A 22563-nucleotide genomic window follows, 5' to 3' on the forward strand; every position below is an offset into this window, starting at 1 on the left:
GGGAGCAGGGGATCCCTGGGTGGCTCAGTGGTTTAGCGCCTGCCTTTGGCCCAGGGCATGATCCTGGGGCCCCGGGATCGAGTCCCACATCGGGCTCCCTGCATGGAGCCTGCTTCTCCCTCTGCCTGTGTCTCTGCCTCTCTCTCTCTGGCTCTCATGAATAAATAAATAAAATCTTAAAAAAAAAAAAAAAAAAAAAAAGGAACAATGGGAGCAGCACCTCTGTGAATAAATGAGCAATATTCCCTCTGTAACTGCTTTGAAGGGATGGCTTCTCAAACAGCAATATCAATTCTGTAAGATTTGTCTTTAAAATGTTACTTAAAAGTATCATTACTTATCCACACTAAGCCCTCTCTTCATGCTCAATGAGTATAAAGATGAGTTACTTAAGAAACTAGTTTCCTTGTAGCCACCTCCATAGCCGCAGAGATGATACTGATGCCCTAGAGGATAAATAGTTCATGTCAAAATTCAACCCCTGCTCCAAGGTGGGAGCTTTCTGCTCCAAGGTTTGCTAGCCCCTTGCTAGTACACTGCCCAGCATGGTGACCAGTTTGGACAACTTCAGTGCCACCCTTAAGTGATAGGAAAGGCAAAGAGATTCATTCCAAGAATCTCCATTGCGAAATAATGTTCACCCGGTCTTCCATCTCTAACAGAGTGTGGCCCAAGAACATAGTTCCTCTCCCTAGAAAGCCCTCAATCTGTCCATAATTAACTCAAATGTTACCTCTTCCTTTCATGCTACTCCTCTACCCCCCACCCCTACAGCATACCATTGTACATACCATCCACACAACAGGTATTCCTTGAGCACGTACTAGATACTAGATACCTTTCTAGGTGCTGGGGACATAGCAACAAAACAAAACAACACAACACACCAATATTTCCTGGTTCACATTCTAATACCACACTGAATTGAAATGTGCCTAACTCCTGCCACAAGCATGGGCCACATCCTACTCATCTTGCAGCTCCTGTGCCCAGGACAGAGACTGGCCTAGAATGCAGATGCCAAAAGTAACTGGATTCAACTGAATGACCCATCACAAGAACATCAACTCAGGATCTCAGCTGCTCATCCTTCTTCCTCTTTCTCTAATTCCACCTTGTCTGGTTAAAGAACTCTCCACCATTAGGTCGTCCTTTCTTCACTTTGTCGCCCGAACCCTGTCTACTTAGCTATAGAGAGTTGCAAATATCTATACTGTAGGGCCTTTGTATAGCTCACCAGCTCCCTGTACCCCAATACACTGAAATGGCACTTTTAAACAGGTTCTCTTCTGTCACAGAATTCAGCTCTGCGCTACCTCTGCCACTGCCAGGAGTTGAGTCATCCCTGCCCATGAGCCAAGAGAGATGGCAAGAAATGGCTTCATGAAAGGAACACCATAGAGCTTTTTTATTTTTATTTTTTAAAGATTTATTTATTCATGAGAGACACAGAGAGAAGGGGTGGGGGCAGAGACACAGGCAGAGGGAGAAGCAGGCTCCACGCAGGGAGCCCGATGTGGGACTCGATCCAGGATTCCAGGATCACGCTCTGAGCCAAAGGCAGACGCTCAACCACTGAGCCACCCTGGTGTCCCACCATGGAACTTCTTTTTTTACCCCTTGAACATTATGCTCAGTGAGGTCTTTCCATGTTGGGCCATGTCCTTTCAGGATAAGCATTTTCCAAGGCAGTTACCTTCATATCCATGTTCTTATTTGACTCTTTCAACAATGCTATGAGGTAGGTAGGTGTTATTATCCCCATTTTACAGATGAGAAGACTGAGATTCTGAAAGGGGAAGAGAACTTCTCAAGACCTCTACTGTTTAAAAAATGACCCCAGGGGCACCTGGGTGGCTCAAGCCAGTAAGCATCTGCCTTCAGCTCAGGTCATGATCCCAGAGTCCTCTCCCTAGCTTGTGCTCTCTCAAATAAATAAAATCTTTAAAAAAGACCTCAGATTAAAACTAAGATTTGAGTAAATTATTCCCATTTCATCATGACTGAGACACATTCTACCAAATGGTCTCAGATCCAAAAATATCCCAAGTTAGTGACCTTTTTCCCACAGGCTCCAGAACCAACCAAACTGAACCTGGGAACATCCTTGGAATAAATTGTACTTATAGCCCTGGAGCTTTGCCTTCTTTGCCCAACCAGCTGGAACCAAAGAAGGGAGTGCTACAGTTGCTTGCAAGTCTGAGGCATCACCTAACCACAGGGACAGTTTGGCTCCGGTCCATGCTAGCCTCTGGCGAGAGCTAGTCCTTCTAGGTGAAGGTAAGGTGTGAGGAGACAGGCTAGGCTATCATTATAATAGGTTAAAAACAACACATATAACAAAACAAAACAAAACTTTATTTACAATCGAAAATGTAAACAGTCTTGGGTTCTGAATCTGTGACACTTCCAAGGTCTCTTGATCAGAAAGGTCAGCAGCAGGCAGGGAAGCAAACACAGGGGCCAATCCAGATGATCTCCCTCAAAGCGCCACCCAGAGCAAGGGAAGGCCTCCGGTGGCAGAGGTGGAGGTCTGTTAGGGATGGAAAAGAAGCAGATCGGATGCAACTGAAGGGGACATTCCATGAGACACAACACTCCCAGCTCTTGTCTACACTCCTAACCTGCTTTTCCCCAAAGAGCAGAACTGGCCTGACTCTTGCCCACGGTCAGACCTTTGGTTCCTCATGATAAAGTTGAGAGTGTATTACACAAGAACCAAAAAGAAAGAAACTAATATTTATGGCCATGCATATAGCCTCATTTATTTGCCCTTCACAAACTGTGCAGGATATGTTATCTGTAATCAAGCAGAAGAGGAAACTAGGGTCTCTCAGGGTTTAATGGTTTGACGGTGATGGGGCTTCTTGGTCTCCTTGGCTCCAAAGTCTGTGCTTTTTGCCAGACCTCGATGGCTCTCTGTGGAGCTCTAGAACAAAGAGCAATCCTTCGTCCTTGCAGGTTTTGGTCCCAGTGTCATAGAGAAAGTAAAGTCCACACCCTCTGTTTATGGCCTTGGTAGTTAGCTTTAAGAACAGAGTGAGTACATTCAGAAACTACCCTGTCTCCCTCCCCCTACATGTGGCCACACCCCTTTCCCTTCAGGGGACAGGGAGTCCTGGTGTCAGGCGGCAGGCTCAGAAGTTTACCCCTAGGCCCCAAAGCAGAATGTATAAAACTGCGTACATGCACTTTGTCCGTCCCATGGTGCTCCAGGACCTAAGCTCTATTGTAGACCAGGTGCTGTGTGAGTCAGCGTGGTCCCTGCCTCAAGGAGTTCTGTCTAGAGAAGACCAGGCCAACAGGGGTAATGTGCCACGTTAGATGCCGTACGGAGATGGACCAAGTACTGTGCCAGCACCCAGGAAGGCACCGCTGCTGTGCCTAGACCGGAGAGATGGGAGGGACCAGGCTGGTTAGCCACATGCTCCTGGGAGCAGCTGCGAGGAACTAGGATCAGTTAAAACTCCGTATATACACAATTTTATTTCTATTATAAGATACACGCTCAATAAAGAAAGTTCAAGCATACACAGGACGATAGAAATGGGGGGAAAAAGACTCTTTGCCGTCTCTACACAAGTAACTATTATTAACAGTTGGCTTAATTTCACTATAGTAATTCCTGAAACACTCAAATGTACTAAATCTTGACTTTGTCCCTTAACATTCCCTAGAAATGGGCAGCCCGGGTGGCTCAGCGCTTTAGCTTACCACCTTCAGCCCAGGGAGTGATCCTGGAGACCCGGGATCCAGTCCCGCATCGGGCTCCCTGCATGGAGCCTGCTTCTCCCTCTGCCTGTGTCTGTCTCTCTCTGTGTCTCTCATGAATAAATAAAATCTTAAAAAAATAAAAAAATAAAAAAAATAAAAAATAAATAAATAAATAAATAAAAAGGAAGAGTAAATGATACTCTTTCATAAAAAAAAAAATTCCCTAGAAATCTGCCCCTCCCCCCCCCCCCCCCCCCCCATCTACGTTTCTTTTTCAGGCTACGTGGTATTTCACTGATTGGTATAGCTCAGTGTGAGACCTGATCCCTGTGATCACTACCCGGAGCTGTGCCTTTGTACTGGATTGGACTGGAATGAAGCCATTCTCCCTCCCTCTCCTTTTGGCTGGCAAGGTTTCTGTCTTTCAGGGCAGGCGACAACAGTGTCACACACCCAGCAGGCATGCAAATATTTGCTGTCAAATCTCTGGTGCTTCCTAGACCTGTATTTTCATGGGGAACCTTTTCTCTGGCCCGGACTTCTGCAGTGGACACCTCACCGACCTCAGCTTCTCCTGCACGTTGCTGCCAGAATCATCATTGGAACAAGCAAATTCAATCACAATGTCCTGCTCAGAATCTTCCAGTGGCTCCTGTTGGCCTGGTTCTTTTTGGAGGGCCAGGCAAGGCTCCTTTCTGACAATGCCCAGAGTACAATGGACTCTCACCCCAGGAGGGAACAAATGTGCATACTGCCTGAAGCCCTCTCAGGATAACATGAGTATCTCAGCCTGCCCTGATCTCACAACTGGCCCTGGCCTTCTCCAGCCTTACCCCTTACCTCTTGCTTTAAACACCTCCCTGCTTTGGCCATATGAATTAGGTGCAGTTTCCCTTACAATTCCTGCTGTTTCCTGCTTTTGTGCTTTTGCTCATGCTGTTCCCTCTGCTTGGGATGCCCTTCCGTTTTAGCCACCTGAGAAGTTCTCTTCTTTCACCTACTCAGCCAGCCAGAGCAGCATCTCTCCTGTGGTCTCCCCAGACTGGTTCAGGCAGACATAGGCATTCCAGCTTTCCTTACTTTGTTCTGAAGCCTCTAGTCCAGTGCTCTTTGCACTATAATTGTCAGTTTCCCCAAGAGACTGTGAGTTCCTTAGGGACAGGAACTGGGCTTTTCAAATTTGCAGTCTCATATGCAGCATGGGGCCCATCTTAATCCATCAGTGCGTACTGTGGAAAGAATGAAGGACCAGTCCATGTGCCACCAACATGCCTCATCATCTTCCTCTACAGGAACATATCACATCTATGGGTAATCCCAGAATGGGGGACAGTGTTTCCTAAAGCTCCACCATTCCAATAGCACCTTCGCCACTGTTCTAGCCACCACCCACAGGTTAATTAATTTTTAATCTGATCACCATTTGAATTTGAATGATGCCACACTGTTAAAAGGTACTCATCACAGCACCACCTAAAGCAGCGTTACCCATATTCCTCTGATAAGATGCACCTGAAATGCTTGTTACAAACATAGCGTCCTGGATCCTACCTCACACTCACTCACTCAAACTCTCCAGAAAAGGGATCTGGGAATTAGTAGCGTTAACAGATGACCGCAAGTGATTCGATTCTTTAGGGAACTTGGGGATGGAAGAAAGCTATCTACTGCTTGCTACAGGTACCAGGTCTGGGGATAATTGGAAGAACAGCAATCCAGACTAGCTGGACTGCCAGAGCCCTCAGCCACTCCCCTTTCCAAGAGACTCTCAAACCAGAGGCTCCAGACCAGTCCCCAAGTAGTCCTAAGTAGCAAAGAAACTGGCCTAGACTACAGCAGGAGAATCATGAGGGCCAAGGGTCACTTAGGTATACCTAATCAAATTCATCGTAAAAAGCTTTCACAGCACCCACAGAGATAAAACCATGGTTTCTATATCTAGAGTTGTACAGAAAACTTCATGCTCACTAAAACCAAAGTCAGGCCCTAAGGCAAAACACAGAAGTTCCAGGAGTGCTTCCTAGGGAGATACAGCTCATCAAGCCACCGGCACCATCTTCTATTTCCTTCCCATCTTCTTTTATTTCCAGTGCCTAGGCACAAGGCCCCATATGCATGATTTGGTGATATCTTGATTTCAATGCAGTAGATTCCTGCCGGACCAGTGCCACCAAGAAAGGATCTCCTTCTGGGTCTTTCTCATTGGAATATGGAGGCTTCTTAATTAAAAAGCAGGTTCTGTTATTCTACTATAGCCCTGCCACTCAAAGCCAGCATTAGCATCTCCTGAGTGCTGCTTAGAAATGCAAAATCTCTGGCCCTATCCAGACCCACTGAACCAGAACCAGCATTTTAACAAGATCTCCTGGTGATTCATAAGTACATTAAGGTTTGAAAAATACTGCCCAGTAGGGTTTGAAAACAGCATCTATATTAGCTGTCAACCATTATCCTGCCCCACACAACTGGAGGAATCTAAAACATTCCCATAGGAATTAGAGATGCTTGTAACTTTATAGCTGGGAAGAAAAATGATGGGATGACAACTGTTCTCCAGGGAATTAATCTCCACTTTTCCTTTCTTCCAAATCACAGTACTGAGAAACCCAAAGTGGGGTCAGTACTGCCACCTAAATCCCTAACACCTTAAAGCTTATAATAAAGATTTTTGGTAAAGTTAAATGAGATAATTCAAGTTCTTAGCTCAGTATTTAGCACAAAAAGTATGCAATAAACGATAACTGCCATTATGATGTTGCCTCTAAGTATTAGCTATGAAAAGTTCAATTCTGAGCAAGTCAGGGGTAGGAGACTGAATTGGAGGTATCAGACTTCTATTTAATTAAAATTAAATAAAAAATTCAGTCCTTCAGTCACATCAGCCACATATTTCAAGTGCTCAACTGTCACATGTGGCTGGAGCTGCATGATGGACAGCACAGATATAGAACATTTCCACCATCACAGAAAGGAATTTCTATTGGACAGTTCTGGTCTAAGAAGCCTCTGGAACGTCAAATGGACCCTGTGGAATTTATTCTGCTTGGGTTGCAGGCCAAGAAGAGAGGCTTCCATGGGGGCAAAGGTTTACATACCCTTTGCTAATAAGAGATGAGGAGGGGAGGGTTGTGATCACCACCCTCAGAAATCAAGCCCCCAACAAGGATTTCCATGAACTTTCTATAAGAGACTCAGAAAAATAAAGAAAAGAAGCCCCAAGCAAAAATTTCTAAACTCCATATTCTTTTTATCTTTGTCCTCCGGTAGTGATCAGTGGTCAATCCTTAGAAGGAAAAGGACCTAGTAGCTCAATTTAGGTTCAGCAAAGAACTAAGTGGGAGAAGGAGGGAAAAGCCAGACACTACTGAAGTAGAGCATGCTGAGCCCTAGGGACCCCTGGTACTGGCAGAAAAGAAACCTCAGGGTGTCAACTGTGCCTGAGAAGGGATCTTTTGGCTGGACAAGAGAGAGGACCATGTGCAGCTTCTAGGAAACACTTGTGCATGCCTGCCTCAGCATTTGCACACACCAGTTCCCTGCCTAAAATGCCTGACATTCTCCCTATTAACTCATGTAATAAATTTTTAATGAATGCCTGTAAGTGCCAGATGCTATAATACAAAATCACAGAGAGAGGTATGTACAGTTATTAAAATGGTCTGGCATTTGACTAGATCTCCACTGAGGAACAAAAGCAGAGAAAAGAAACATAAATTCTAGGTAATTTTTTAAGTATGTAAATAAAACCATAGAAATATTAGAAATAATACAAAAGACATTATGATCTGAGATATTAAGGACCTTCCTAAACAAAACAAAACCACAAAAGCCGTAAGAGAAAAGACGGATAGTTTTGACCTCATCAAAACTTAGAACTTCTGCTTAACAAAAGTTATCACCAATGTTCAGAAAACCAACACATTGCTAGTTTTTGCTTAAAATACATTCTGGACAAAATAGTTATAACATATAAAATAGAGAACTAAGGTTCAAAATTTATAACTATTCAAATCATAAGAGAAGGGTAAAATATGTTATATGCTACAAACATAGAATATTGTCAGTTTTGTTTTAGTACAAAGTAGTTTTATGTGATGGGAGAGGAAAAGTCTTCAAGACATCTGCCAAATGGAAAACAAGTGATGAACAAAATAGTGTGACGAAATTTGGGAAAAACAAAACCTCCCAAAATAAGATAGGAACAAAAAAGGCCCTGAAGGACATACATCAAACTGATAAAGCAGCTACCTCCTGGGACAGAAGTGGGATTGGATGGGGTGGGGGAGGAGAGATGACAAGGACTTGAACTGTTTTCTCAAGATTGTATTATGTTACATTTATTTATTTATTCATTCATTCATTCATTCATTCATTTATATTTAATTTATTTATTCATGAGAGACAGAGAGAGAGAGAGAGAGGCAGAGGGAGAAGCAGGCTCCATGCAGTGAGCCCGACGCGGGACTCGATCCTGGGTCCCCAGGATCACGCCCTGGACTGAAGGTGGCACTAAACCACTGAGCCACCCGGGCTGCCCAACATTACTTTTATAACTAAAAATAAACAACCAAATGAAATATATGAATCTTCATTGAATCTCTTTTTTTTTTTTTTTAGAGCTATTAAAGTTACTATGTGGACATTGGGGAAGTTGGAGCATGTATGTTAAATAATATTACTGTGAAAAAAAATATTACTGTGGTCATGTAGGATGCTATTTTTAGGAGTTGTTTGCTGAAGTATTTAGGGGTAAAGTATCAAGAAGTCTTCACCTTTCGGGATGCCTGGGTGGCTCAGCAGTTGAGCCATCTGTCTTTGGCTCAGGGCGTGATCCCGGGATCTGGGATCGAGTCCCACATCGGGCTCCCTGCATGGAGCCTGCTTCTCCCTCTGCCTGTGTCTCTGCCTCTTTCTGTGTGTCTCTCATGAATAAGTAAATAAAATCTTAAAAAAAAAAAAAGTCTTCACCTTTCAAATGGGAAAGAAAGGAAGGAAAACAATGGAAGGAATGAAGGTAGAAAGGACGGGAGGAAGTAGGGAAAGAAGGGGAGCAGGAGAGAGGAGAGGCAAGAAGGTAAAGAAAGAAAACAAGTTAAAGCAAAAATGATAAGTGAGAATCTTAACCACTGGAATATCTGGGTGAAAGGCAGATAGATGGGTGTTCAGTGTATCATTCTTCCAACTTTTCTGCAGGTTTGAAAACGGAAGGAAGGAAGGAAGGAAGGAAGGAAGGAAGGAAGGAAGGAAGGAAGGAAGGAAGGAAGGAAGGAAAGAAGCAAAGCAAGGCAAAACACCACTACCCCACACCTAGCTGAAGTGATCAATGTCTCCCTTGAACTCTGATAACACTTAGCAATGTCACTCATATTACCAGTGATCACCTCGGAGAATGTGTCTTACTCCCCCCCATAAGCTCCTGAAAGACAGGCATTTTTCAGTTGTCATCCGGCAAGGAGCAGGCAGTGGCAAATATGGGTAGGAAGTGAGCCCACATGGGCTGAGAAGTATGTTGCGTTCACTTATGAGGCTGGCAGATACAAAGTCAGGGCCTGGAAATGAGCATCAGTTCTGAGGAGAAGCGCGACAGCTGTGCTCCAGGCGGCCCAGGCTGCTTCCAGCAGGGAGTTGCTGGGGGGGAGGGAGGGGGAAGGCGGGGGGGGGGGGGGGGGGGGAGGCGGGGGGGGGGGAGGAGGCAGGTCCTTCCAGCAGGAGCCCTGAATGGAAGGAACTACAGTCGGGCAGTGCTGTCGGAGACTGCCTACTGGTTCTCAGGTTGATACTTTGTAAACCACCAAGTGGTAGAAAAGTAAAAACACCCCAATAACCCTTCCTCTTTTGATCCTTACAATGAGCCCGAGATAGCTATTGTCCCCATTTGACAGATGAGGAAAACAGGCTCAGAAAGGAAGGTGATTTCCCCAAGGTCACAGAGACAGGAGACGGGCTCAATCTCATGCTCTCATGTTTCAAGTGTGAAGTTCCTTCCACTAGATCATGCTGTCTTCACTGGGGACTCCTAACCAGGAGGAGAAAGACACACGTACCTGATGATCAGTCTTGCTCTGGACTACATCTCCCCACACTGTGAGATTACCACAGGTAGCTTGGGCTTATTGTTGGGGCCTGTGGGAACATTCTAGGAGAGAAAGCACAGTGGAGATTCATGTACTCAGACACAAGCTCACCAAACATTTACTGATGTCTGTCAGCCCCTGTGCTCTGGATTGAGGACTCAGGGACTGAAAGGATAACAATCCCCATCCTAGCAGAAGGGTAAAGATAATCCAGATCAAAGAGAAAATGTACTACAGTTTAAAAAAAAAAAATCAAACCTATGATATGTAACAAGGCAATAAGTTATAAGACAGAGTTTATACAACAGGGCAGAGGAAGCAACCACTGCTTCAGCAGGTCAGGAAGGATTCACACCACAGGAGATATCTGAGCTGGGCCTAGAAGGAGGCAGTGGATCCAAAGAGGAGGAAAAGAAAGGAGAAGGGCATTCCAGTAGAGGAAACAGCATGAGCAAACGCTCAGGGGCAGGAAGGAGCCAGAGGCAGGAATGTGTATGGCACATTTAGAGAAGAGCTAGTAGCCTGAGGAGGCTGTAATATGGAGGCAGTAGAGGCAGAAGGGGCTGTGCAGAGGTGGCAGGAACGAGGTCATGAAGGATCTTGGATCCACTGTAGGATCTTATCAAGGAGGTGAAAGGGCTGTCAGAGGCCAAACTTCGGTGTGCACTAGAGATGCAAAGCTGCAAGCTGAAAACACAGGGAGGCAGGGGCCACGTACTCCTCCCTCTTCCTGAGGGAGCCCACGTAACTGGAGGTGGTCAGGCCCGGGCCTCACACACTCGGCTCCTAGACCAGAACGGACGAGATACAGGAAATCAGAACATGACTCACCTCAATCTTTCGCATCACTAGAAGTCCATCAATGATCTTTCCTGTAGGAAGAATAAGAGCTAGACTTTATTATTCTCATTTGCGTAGCACTTTCCAGCTTCTGATGCCCACTGTTAGCCATCATCTCATTTGACCCTCCTCCTACCATCAGAAAATTGGGACCTGATGGAAGTGAAATGATTTGCCCAAGGTCACAGGTAAGAGGTTACAGAGCGCTAGGTCTGAGCGACTGCAGAGCCCTACCATACCATGCTGCCTCCGCATGGCGTTTCTTCAGTGATACCATCTGGGTTTCCCTCCCAGACACACAGATCAGCCAAGTGGTCACACACTCTATCACACAGCCCCTCCGCCCTTCCCTTTAGTGCTCCAAGCACATGTCCTCCCCACCTCCCACCACCTCCACCTTCCCAGACCAGTTATATCAGCTGAGCCCTCTTGGGCTTAGAGCCTGGGGACTGGCTCCTTTGGAAGTCCCACTCCGTGTGAATGGGGCCTGGACTCTGGGACAGGAATAGCACTCACCAAACACTACGTGCTTCCCATCCAGCCAATCACATTTAGAACAGGTGATGAAGAACTGGCAGCCATTTGTACTGGGACCACTGTTTGCCTGACAGAAACCAAGTACATCTCCAGTGAGTTTTCCCGGCCACGCTAGCCGAAGGATAAGATTCCCAAAAGAGCCTGTAGCCTTGATTCCTTTCTTTCAGCAAACCTTACTGAATATCTACTATAAGCCAGGTCTCCAGAGCTAGGATCCAAGGACATAAACAGGATACATAATCACTGCCCTCAAGGAGCTAGATCCTTGAATCAAGGCACAGTTCTCCTGCAGTGTGAATTTGTATGTATGTATTTATTTATTTATTTAGTGTGAATTTTTAAAGTGGGAACAACTGTTCATGGGACCTGATTTGCTGTATTTAATCCAATATTGGTTATACCTGGATTATAGTTACAAATTAGATACCACTGAGAAAAAGCCTGTTGCCTATGCCATAAGCTCTTTTGTCTGAATAGCTTTGTACTGCACCGTGACAACGGTAATAAATGCCTTTAAGAAAATGCAAGAAATTGCTAAGCTGGTGCCATGCTAGAAAAAGACTACATTTAATCAATGATGTTTGCTTTTTACAGCTACACCCAAAATCCTTATTGAATTTTACAGGAGCAAGAATTTTTTAAATTGAGAATCTGAAAGTCTCTACCTGTATCCTCCCTTGAAAAAATTTTTTTTTTTAATTTTATTTATTTATGATAGAGAGAGAGAGAGGCAGAGACACAGGCAGAGGGAGGAGCAGGCTCCATGCACTGGGAGCCCGACGTGGGATTCGATCTCGGGTCTCCAGGATCGCGCCCTGGGCCAAAGGCAGGCGCTAAACCGCTGTGCCACCCAGGGATCCCCTGAAATTATTTCTATATCATTACATTTCATAATGTGTTATAAAAGAAGAGGCTATTATTACGTACGATGCAGAGGGATAATTTCTAGGGTGATATTTGACTTTCTAATGAAGTGTACTTTTGTACTTTACATGCTAGTATCCCCAAATTGCCTTTAATACACTAAATTCAGGCTTTTGTACATCGACAAGTTACCTTTCAGTAGCACTGCCTTGCAACAAGGTCTATGTGAACATTTTATTGCATACTTCTTTTGTTTTGGAAAAAAGGAGTAGAAAGTGGAAAACAGAGTACTATTAAAAGCACAGGTCTCGTAAGATTAACATGACGGAGACAGGACTGGAAATAATGACATAGGCCACTAGCAGTAATTGGACGCTGCGTGGATTTAAATTGGTTAATTCTGTGCTCAGCTGTGTAGGGATAAAAGTGTGTATGAAATACATTCACAACACTGTCTAGGGGAACGTGCTCACTACCTCACTGAGGATTTTTAGTTATACTTAGAAATGCCCCACGTAAGATGAGGCTACTTTTGGGTTTTGTGCGTGTATTTAGAACAGCTCATTGCACGAAAGCAAGGGAATGCCTAAGCCAGTCACAGAGGGCACACATTGTGCAATGAGGGACAGACTTCTCAGGGCTCCCAAATCTCTGCTTCCTTCTTTCCACCTAACAACCAACCAGTCAATCAATCTACCTTGCTGCTTGGCGTATGAACATTTATTAGCAAACAAACCAGAGAACCATCATATACATTTTTATAGCTCAGGAGACGCTCTCTGTCCTCAGCCACTCATTAATTCATTCTCAGGCAGGTCTGCTTACTGCTTTCGAGAATAAGCTCTGGAGCCAGATGATGACCTAGCTGGAATCCCAGCTCCACCACAGACTGTGTGACCTTAGTTTAGTCACATACCCTCTCTGGGCCTCGGGATCCTCATTTATACCTATCTCAAAGGGATGCTGAGAGGATTAAAATGAATTAATGCAAATACAGTGCTTTTTGAGCAATTGGCCAATAAATGTTAGCCATCATGCTGATGATCTTTTGGTCATTCATCGGTATCTGCTCCACGCCTTTCTGTCTCAAGTAGTAGGGCTTCAAGACCACTGAGGCCCAGTCCCTGCCCTTAAGGAACTTACGATTTAGAGGAGGATGGAAACAAAAACAGTTCTGCACATGATTTGTGATAGCACAACTTCACCAGTGTCAGCTTGAGGGAGCAGACACGGTTTCCTTCCATTTCTCTGACTCCTCCATAGATGCTAACATAGGGGCATGCCCATAGAGGGTTCCAGCCCTCCTAGCAAAGATCCAAGCCCACCTAAGCTCCTCCTGCAGCATTTACCCGTGATTACCCAGCCTGGCTTTCCAAAAATGGGGCTTGCACAGTTTGCTGGTCTGGTCTTGCCCAATTCTCATGGTAGCATCCTGACTAGCTTCCCTGCGCTCACCTCCATATTCCCATCTGCCACTCACCCCGCAGCCAGGAGCTTCATCCTAAATCACAAAGTTTATTGACCCTGTTCAAAAAAGCGTATGGCTCTCCATAAACTATGCAAGAAACTCCAGACACTTCATCTTTACTTTCATTTAAAACCCTTAAGGAGCTAGACCCACCTGCCTCTCCAGGGGTCTCTACTGGCCCTTCCCTCTCCCATTCATAAGAGATGTTCTCATCCTTCCTCACCTTCAGCCCCTTGACTGCCACCCTGCTATTTCACACCACCTTCCTCTGAAGCCTGACCCCTGAAGTACTTACTCTCATGCTACGGGGCCCTCCCAGTACTTTTACATACCCGGGGGAGCCCTTATCTCAACAGGCAGTAGTGTGAATTATACTACACTGGGCTTGTCATTTTGCATGAGTATTGCCCCATTAGATGTTAAGTGTCAGAAGGGCAGGGATCAGGTCTGTACCAGAGCACCGTACACCCGTCTGAAACAGACTGGGTGTCGGAAAACCTTCACTTGATGAATGCCTGCCTAAATAAGTGGAAGGTTATGCAAGTGAGCACAGAGCGGGTGCCTGGAAATACTAGATCAGGGAGAGCAAGACTAGAGACCCTGCCAGGGAAATGGGTGATGAGGGAAAGCAGGGAGGGGATTCAAGAATGAGAGGAATGCAAGGTGGGATGAGTAAGGAAAAATTAGGGCAGGATGAGTAAGAGGAAGACGAGGGAGTGAGCATGCAGCAGAGTGAGCAGGAGTGGGATAGATAAGGCACGGAGCTGAGAAAGGGGAGGGAGAGATGGGAGGGGGTAGAAAGGGTGCTCAGGGAGCAGGAGAGGTCAGTGAGCCCAGAGGAGGACCAGCCAGGAGGTGGCATGAGTGGGAAGGTGTCTTGGGAATCCTGGTGGATGGAGTGCCAAGTGCATGGATGTTGGGCCTAAAAGGAGAACTGGCTGTGTTCTGAGCAACAGGGTTGGATGCCAAGCTGCATATCCTGGCTCAGACAAAGGTAAGAAAACACACATCAGAGTTCAATTTTGGTTTCCCAGATTGCTAGGGGGCCCAGCTGAACAAAACCAAAGCCAACTGGGAAAGGAGGTGAAGCAGAGGTCAGTCCTGGGACAAGCAAGAGAAGAGTTTGCTTTGATCCTAAGAGACATCACTGGGCTCAAAGGGGGCCCAGAAACCTGCTGCATACAAATCTAATCCAAAACCTTGACTGGGTGGGCAGCCTGGGTGGGTCAGGAGTTTAGTGCCGCCTCCAGCCCAGGGCCTGATCCTGGAGACCCAGGATCAAGTCCCACATCAGGCTCCCTGCATGGAGCCAGCTGCTCCCTCTGCCTGTGTCTCTGCCTCTCTCTCTCTGTGGGTCTCTCATGAATAAGTAAATAAAAATCTTAAAAAAACAAAAAACCAAAAATCTTGACTGGACCTCACTTACCATGGAAAGCAGGCCTGGAGCTGAGTGTCTAAGTTTAAAATTTTCATCTGCAAATGGCCCCCGGTAAATACTGGCAACTCCAGTACCATCTCCCTGAGCAGAGAGAAAGGAAGTGTTAGCAAGTTTTGAGTGTTGGGCATCCCCTGAAGCCCAAAGGAGGAATGCTGCTGCACCACAGCAACACTCTTCAGGTATACTCTTCCTCTTGAAGGTCCCTTTGAGAACCACACCTCTTTGACCCCATTGTACAATCAAAGCCACCCCCATACAAGGCACCTGCAGCCCAGAGACTGGCCAGGGCACTGCATAGATTGGGTCCAACAGGTCACAGCTAGACTTCTAAAAGTTCGGTTTAGACAGAGGCAAAGTAGGGAACAATAGTACAACCATCATGTACATAATCCTTGCCACTCCTGAAGACTCTTATGCCTGGAGTCAAATAAAATTACCCACTTAACTGACCACTATCCCTACCTCCCCAACCTATGCAAGTGGGTGGGTTCTTGGAAGTCTAGTCTATACAGATACTACTACCCTCCCGATCAGAGCTGATTGGTCCAGGGGAGGATGCCCAAACAATGCAGGACCAACTAAAGTTCCTTCTCTGGGAATCGGGAAAGAGGACTGATGCTTCCCTTCAAGGTTGACTTTATCATGTAAACCTGGAAGCTAGCAGTGACCATCTTCTGTAAAGCGGACTAGGGAACAGAAAGAGAAGGCAACATACAGGTCCAGAGAGCACTGGAGAAACAGAAATAAAAGGAGTGCCTCGGTTCCATATGGCTTTCCAGTTTTTAGACCTGTTTCTTCCTTTGGGTTTCATGAAACACCTTATCATAAATTCCCAATTTCTGCTTAAACTAGTTTTATCAGCATTATCTCTTTGCTCTTTCAATAATCACACGGAATAAGCACTAACATCTTCCTCATTTTTCAGCGGAGTCGACTTAAATCAGGGTAATAAAGCAACTAGACCACAGTCATATTTGCAGTACCATAAGCAGAATCCCTGGGGTCTAAAGGTAATATTGAGAAGGTGCCAAAAGACAAATCTCTTCCAGCCAGTAAGGAAAAAGAATATTGGGTGCATGGCAGAAAGGGAAAGCACTGACCTAGGGCAGAATCAAGGGGCCCTTATTGAGGCAAAGATTACCAAAGGGGATTAACATAAGCCAGAGATGGAAAAAAACTGTCAAAATCGAACCTTTATTTGGTTAAAAATTACTAAAACCAAGCTCTGTGTAGTGGAAAGATCTGGATGTGAGTTCCAGATCAATCCTTTATGAGCTGGGAAAGTCACTTCATATCACTGAGCATCACTTCTCTCAACTATCAAGTTAAGATGGAATCACCTGCTCTCTACACTGCTGCCATGAAGATCCAATCAGAAGAGACCCTGCAATTGACACAGCACTATATAAATGTGAGCTATTATACCTTTAACTCCTACATATATACAGAAGAGAAACCAGTTCACTTCCAATTTCCCAATAAACCTGGGGGACAGACCACTGCCCACATCCTTCTCTACAATTATGCGATCTATTGCTCTCCAGGAGCCAGAGTAGGGAAAATAACAAAAATTAATTCTTAGGGGATCCCTGGGTGGCTCAGCGGTTTGGCGCCTGCCTTTGGTCCAGGGTGTGATCCTGGAGTCCCGGGATCGAGTCCCACATCGGGCTCCTGGCATGGAGTCTGCCTCTCTCTCTCTCTCTCTCTCATAAATAAATAAATGTTTAAAAAAAAAATTATCAGAGCAAACAATAGGCAGTGGCTTAAAAATTAAATAGATACATATTAAAAAAAAAAGCTAACTTAAATTTTTAACAATTGTAGATTGATCAAATAAATTTGTTATCTATTCATATGGGATATTACATAGCTATTATATCGTGACTTAATGACAAAGAAAATGTAGACAATTATTAAGCATAAAAAAATTAAAATGTATACATGATCTTAAGTCTGCTAAAAATTATATTTGATATACATACATATGTAACAATAAGACTGGCAGCTATAAACTAAAATGCCAAGAATATATTCCTTGAAAAGCAAGACTCCTTGAGAGATGATTTTCTTTTTTGCACTTCTGCAACCAAAAAATAATTATTAAAACAAATACATATTCTTGGTCCAACTCTAGAAGGTCTCAAATCCTACTTCTGCTTCTTGTTCATTCTATTTTTTCTTTCCTAAGAGTGGCACCAAACAACTGTTTCTTGACACTCAGCCTTCTGGCTGACCGACTATATTGTCTGATCCTGGAGCTATCGGCAAGTGACTGGATGTGCCTGGCAATGACCAGTAAGAAGCTGGTCTTGTCCCTGTTAAGACAATACAGCAACACAGGAGCCTATGGGAAGGAAGGAAGGAAGGAAGGAAGGAAGGAAGGAAGGAAGGAAGGAAGGAAAGAAGGAAGGAAGGAAGGAAGGAAAGGAGGAAGGAAGGAAGGAAGGAGAAAGAGAGAGAGAAAGAAAGAAACAAAGAAAGAAAGAAAGAGAAAAAGGATGAAAAGGAAGAAAAGAGGAAGAAAGGGCAGAGAATAGATTTTTAGCCCTTCTTACCAGGTACCACAAAGTATACAGTTGCCCAGGCCCTACTACCATCAGTGGAAGCCAGGGGTTGCAAACTTGCCCTCCAGGGGCAAGTGACATAAGTAAGGGAAGCAGGTGGTAGTGACTGAGGTGAAATGGCAAGGACAGACCCTGATTAAAGGAACAGTTATTTGATTCTAAACCATTGCTGCTACATGAGAAACACAGGCCAAGTGCACACCTGTTTTCCATTCTTTAAAGAGAAAACAAAACTCTGGAATTTTCTGGTGAAATGTCCCAGTTTTACAACATCACACACATGAAACAACGTGTATCTAAAAGTCTGGTTCAGCCTAAAATCTGCCACTTTGTAACCTTTCCTAGACAGGAAGGAAGTCTTTAAAAATTCCTCAAAGTTTAACTAAATAAATATACATAAGAAGGAGAAAGACATCTCCCAAGACTCAAGAAAATAGCAACATGACTAACCAAATGATATTAATAAGACCACAGACATGCACACAAGTGGTTGGTTAAGAACAAAAGTAGATTTAAGAAGAGATATGGTTTATTCAGCACCTTCCAGAGTCAGAGGAGGGCGAAGAGGCTTGGTATGAGAGACACATACAGTCTAGTCACAAGAAAGTCCATTAATCGCAGCGAAGAGCCATTCTACTGGGCCCCGCTAGTAAATAGAGGAAACATCCTTCCAGAATGATCTACCTCTGTTGCTCTGATTCTTTGCCCACTAAATCGGTTTCTGATGAAAAACTCAGCTTTCCAGGCATGTGCAAATAGGACATAAGCATTTAGCTCACTGAAAGAGAACTTACTGCCATTTAGAAAACAAAACAATTGCATCTGATTTCTACCCAAGTTTCATGTGACTGACTAGTTTGCATCTCTCATGGATCATCTATAGGCATGCTGGGAAAGTTAGCTTCTGGCCCTAAAAGGCTGATTTGGAAGTCAGTGACTCAATCAGGGTGCTGATGTCTGTCACCTAATGGTATAAAGAGTGGAAGCCAGCAACTCTAAAGGACATTCCTGTCACCCCTCTTCCTCATCAAACTTGGTTATTGTTTCAAGCCTCAGGACTGGACTCCGTAGCAAAAAAAATAGCAGCAACAGCAGTAATAAAAACCAATATTCCTACAGGTCTTTATTAGCAAAGAAATAATACTTACATTAACAAAATCCCCACCCTGGATCATGAAATCTTTTATGACCCTGAAACAGAGAATAAAGCATCCTGAGAGAAGGTTCTGTCATTTAGAAAAACATTGACGTACTCATTATACTTTAGATTAACACTGATTTAAAAATAAAACGTTTTTTAAACTTTGGTGTTTTGTTTTTTTTTTAAAGACTTTATTTATTTATTCATGAGACAGAGGGAGAGAGGTGGGGGGGCAGAGACACAGGCAGAGGGAGAAGCAGGCTCCATGCAGGGAGCCTGAGGTGGGACTCGATCCGGGGTCTCCAGGGTCACGCCCTGGGCTGAAGGCGGCGCTAAACCGCTGAGCCACGCGGGCTGCCTCCTTTTTAAAGAATGTTCTGCTCTAAAAAAAAAAAAAAAAATGTTCTGCTCTTACTGGCTTTAGCTAATCAGAATCCATCCCTGGGGGTCTGGGGATGGGGGGAGAGGATGCTGAGAACACTGTTAATTGTAACCTTGCACCTACTGTTAATACCTTGGCATTTCTGCTGAATTCAGTTGGCAAAGTTCTGGTGCTAAACCGCTGAGCCACCCAGGGATCCCTTGGTTTTTAATAAGCCTTCAAATCTATTGTTGAGTTCACAAAAAACATTCCTTCTCAAGATCTAGGAATTATCCTATGGTTTTAGTTCCCTTTAAAGAAATGAATCTTACTTTCTAAAGAAAGTAAGAAATTACAGGGCAGCCCGGGTGGCTCAGTGGTTTCGTGCCTGCCTTCGGCCCAGGGTGTGATCCTGGAGACCCCGGATCAAGTCCCGCGTCCGGCTCTCTGCATGGAGCCTGCTTCTCCCTCTGCCTGTGTCTCTCATGAATAAATAAATAAAATCTTAAAAAAAAAAAAAAGTAAGAAATTACTTTTTTAGAAAGTAATTCTAAAATCCTGCAGGATGGTTTGCCAAGCCTTACCTGTGGAAGGTGCTCCCTTTGTATCCTATCGGAACCCCATCTTTTCTATAACCAAAAAGAAAGAGACTTGGAATGACGACAAGTAATGACAGGTCTTCCCAGCTTCCCACACACTCGAGCCAAGAGACTCTCTAAAGGTGGTGGGGAGGAGAGAGATAAAGGAGGCAAATGAACTGAAGACAGACCCTTGGGGTATTAACCTTCTACTACCGGCACCAGCAATCATTCAAGGCCTACGGGCGTGGTTCCCCAAAACCCCACTGCGGCCCCGGGGCACCCTTCAGGAGCGAGCAGACGAGTCAACCACGTCTGAGAGACTGACCTGAATTCTCCAGTGCAGAACTGCCTGAAAGGGAAAAGAGGGGATGCTTCAGTCTCGGTGACCCCACAGCGGGGGGCGCTCCTGGCGCAGAGGGGCGGGGAGGGGAGCGCGGCCTGAGCCCCCCGCGGGCCCGCCGGCCTCGACACCCAGAATTACGATGAACTGAGATGGGAAGGGTAAAAACGGGGACAATTCGGAGCTCCGATCTCAAGGGCGGGGAGCGGGCCGCCACGCAGGCCCGGTCCGGCTCCCGGTTCCGATGAGCATCCCCTTACCTAAAATTCTCGGCCGTCTTCGGCACAACGTCTGCAAAGAGCTCGATCTTCATGCGGCCGACCTCCTGCAGGCGGCGGGACACGGTCAGAAGGCCTCAGCGAGCAGGGATCCGGGGGGGCGGCCCGGTCCCCCCCGCCCCCCGGCGGGGCGCTGGGATGCGCGAGACGACTCCTCTCCCTCCCGAGCCCCCCGCCCCGCAGGTCGGTAGGTCCCGGTCCAGCTTCGCCTTCTGGCTTCCCGAGTCCGCTATCCCCGGGTGCGGGAGACCCTCCCGGCCGGGCCTGGAACCTCACCTGGCCGCCGATGCTGACATCAAAGAACACCACGGGATTGACGGGGCTTGAATTTGCCACCGCCATGGCTCCGACCCGGAAGCAGTAGCCGCAGGCACCGGTTCCGGCGAACCCGAGCCCCGATTTCCGGGGCTTCTACTCGCCGGCGCAGGCGCAGGCAGAGCCACCCGAGGCCAGGCCCCGCCCCCCGGAAGTCCCGCCCCGCTGCGGAGCGCTCCCGGCCTCCGGCGCCGAAACTGGGCGTCGCGGAAGTGGGCGGGGCCAAGGCCTCCGAGCCGACGTACACGGCGCGTCTTTCCCCCTCCGCTCAGTGTGCGCCGCGGCGGCGCGGGAGGCGGTGGGTCTTAGGTGCTGGACCCTGAGCGCTCGGGTTAAGCCGGAACCGGAGTTCTGGTTCTGCTCGCGAGCTGCCCCTCTTGTCACCTACAGTTCATTCCTGCTGGAGCTTTTTGTTTTTTTCCCCCTTTTAAAGATTTTCTTATTTAATCACGAGAAAGAGAGAGGCAGAGACACAGGCAGAGGGAGAAGCAGGCTCCATGCAGGGAGCCCCACGTGGGACTCGACCCCGGGTCTCCAGGGTCACACCCTGGACCGAAGGCAGGTGCTCAACCGCTGAGCCACCTGCCCCCAGCTAGAGCTTTTAAAATGAACCTGTTTATAGATCATTCCTGGCCTCCCATCCTTAGCTCTAGTGCCTACTATTGAGTAGCCCATAGTGAGGATCCAATAAATAGATTCAATGAATTGAGTGAAAAAAGGTGACCTTGGGCAAGGCTTAGAGTCACAGCCTGTATCTGATATCATAGCTATTGTGTCCTATATCCTTTGATCATCCTTTTTGGCCAGTTGTCTGCGGAAGCAGGGGTTACATGTAAAAACTCAATGTCTCAACTTAATGGTGTCTTTTTTATTTTTAGTTACTTTTCCTTTCCCCTTGGTATCCTTCTCTATCTCCAACTGAAGAGGGAGAAGAAAGAGTCCGAGGAGAGTAGGAGGGAGAGGAGCAGGATGGGAAGAAAGAACAGCAGGAGTCACCCTTCAGTATAGTTTATACCAACTATTCTAAAATAATTTTTTTTTAATTGGTAATATCCAATGTTGATGAGGTTGTGGAAAAACCAGTGCTAGTGAAAATCAGTGATGATGCCTAGCATTTGTTAAGCAGCTACTAAGTTCTAAATACACATTTCATTTACTTTGGTCCTCACAACTCTATGGGACAGGAATGACTACTGTTCCCATTTATGGATCAAGAAATTGAGGCTTAGAGAGGTTGACCATAGGGGCACCAGTGGCTCAGTCGATTAAACATCTGACTGCATCTCAACTCAGGTCTTGATCTTAGGGTGGTGTGTTCAAGCCCCACATTGGGCTCCATGCTGGGTGTGGAGCCTACTTAATAAAAAGAAAAGACAAGAAAAAAAGTCTGACTATAGAAACATTATGTTGACACAAGTTTTTCTTTTTCTTTTTTTTTTAAAGCAACACTACAAGTGATATACCAAAACTGTGTAACATTTGTGTCTTCTGGCCCATAACTGCCAATCTTTTCTGGAGTAACTCGAGAGAAAAGAAGAGTTATATTCGCAAAGACTTTCACCACAGCATAATCTCAAATAGTGAAAAAGCAGAAACAACTTGAATGCAAACAAGATAATTTATAGAACATCAACGTGATAGAATATCATGTGGCTACTGAAAGAATAATTATGAAGACTGCTAAAACACAGGAAAATGTTTTATGGTGTATATATATGTTTTTTTAAAGATCTTATTTATTTATTTATTTATTTATTTATTTATTTATTTATTCATGATAGACATAGAGAGAGAGAGGCAGAGACACAGGAGGAGGGAGAAGCAGACTCCATGCCTGCAGCCTGACTTGGGACCCGATCCCGGGACCGTAGGATGGCGCCCTGGGCCAAAGGCAGGCACTAAACCGCTGAGCCACCCAGGGATCCCCTGTTTTATGGTATATTAAGCTAAAAATCAGACTGTGAAAATGAACCTATAACAACCACTTAAAAAATATATGCATTTGAATAAGAACCAAAAAGGAATATATGAAAATAGTTGTGTTAAGA

General features: G+C 45.5%; 1 protein-coding gene across 2 annotated transcripts; it reads right to left on the reverse strand.

Annotated features, from left to right (window-relative positions):
* Positions 1-2337: 2337 nt before the first annotated feature.
* PPIH (peptidylprolyl isomerase H) lies at positions 2338-20633 on the reverse strand. 2 transcript variants are annotated; one of them, XR_012005277.1, is made up of 11 exons: positions 20477-20633; positions 20183-20247; positions 19908-19931; positions 19586-19630; positions 18648-18690; positions 14924-15016; positions 11145-11232; positions 10620-10660; positions 9759-9850; positions 3187-3384; positions 2338-2533 (listed from the first exon to the last, which is right to left on the reverse strand). XR_012005277.1 is itself a non-coding variant. In XM_072771615.1 (10 exons), the coding sequence occupies exons 1-9, from the start codon at positions 20540-20542 to the stop codon at positions 9782-9784; spliced, it is 534 nt and encodes a 177-aa protein (XP_072627716.1). In that variant the 5' UTR covers positions 20543-20633; the 3' UTR covers positions 2338-2533; positions 9759-9781. The 2 variants fall into 2 exon arrangements, 1 of the variants encoding a protein (XP_072627716.1); XM_072771615.1 differs by lacking the exon at positions 3187-3384.
* Positions 20634-22563: the final 1930 nt, after the last annotated feature.

This window comes from Canis lupus, chromosome 13, assembly GCF_048164855.1.
Source record: "Canis lupus baileyi chromosome 13, mCanLup2.hap1, whole genome shotgun sequence".
Taxonomy (NCBI): domain Eukaryota; kingdom Metazoa; phylum Chordata; class Mammalia; order Carnivora; family Canidae; genus Canis; species Canis lupus.

What these genes read in the sequence shown, in the direction of transcription:
- PPIH (XM_072771615.1), bottom strand. Translation starts at nt 20,542, where the DNA reads ATGGCGGTGGCAAATTCAAGCCCCGTCAATCCCGTGGTGTTCTTTGAT. An exon ending in TTCTGCACTGGAGAATTCAG is followed by an intron (nt 19,631 to 19,907) that starts GTCAGTCTCTCA and finishes TTTTGGTTATAG; the next exon opens with AAAAGATGGGGTTCCGATAG. An exon ending in CTCCAGGCCTGCTTTCCATG is followed by an intron (nt 11,233 to 14,923) that starts GTAAGTGAGGTC and finishes GGTTTCTGTCAG; the next exon opens with GCAAACAGTGGTCCCAGTAC.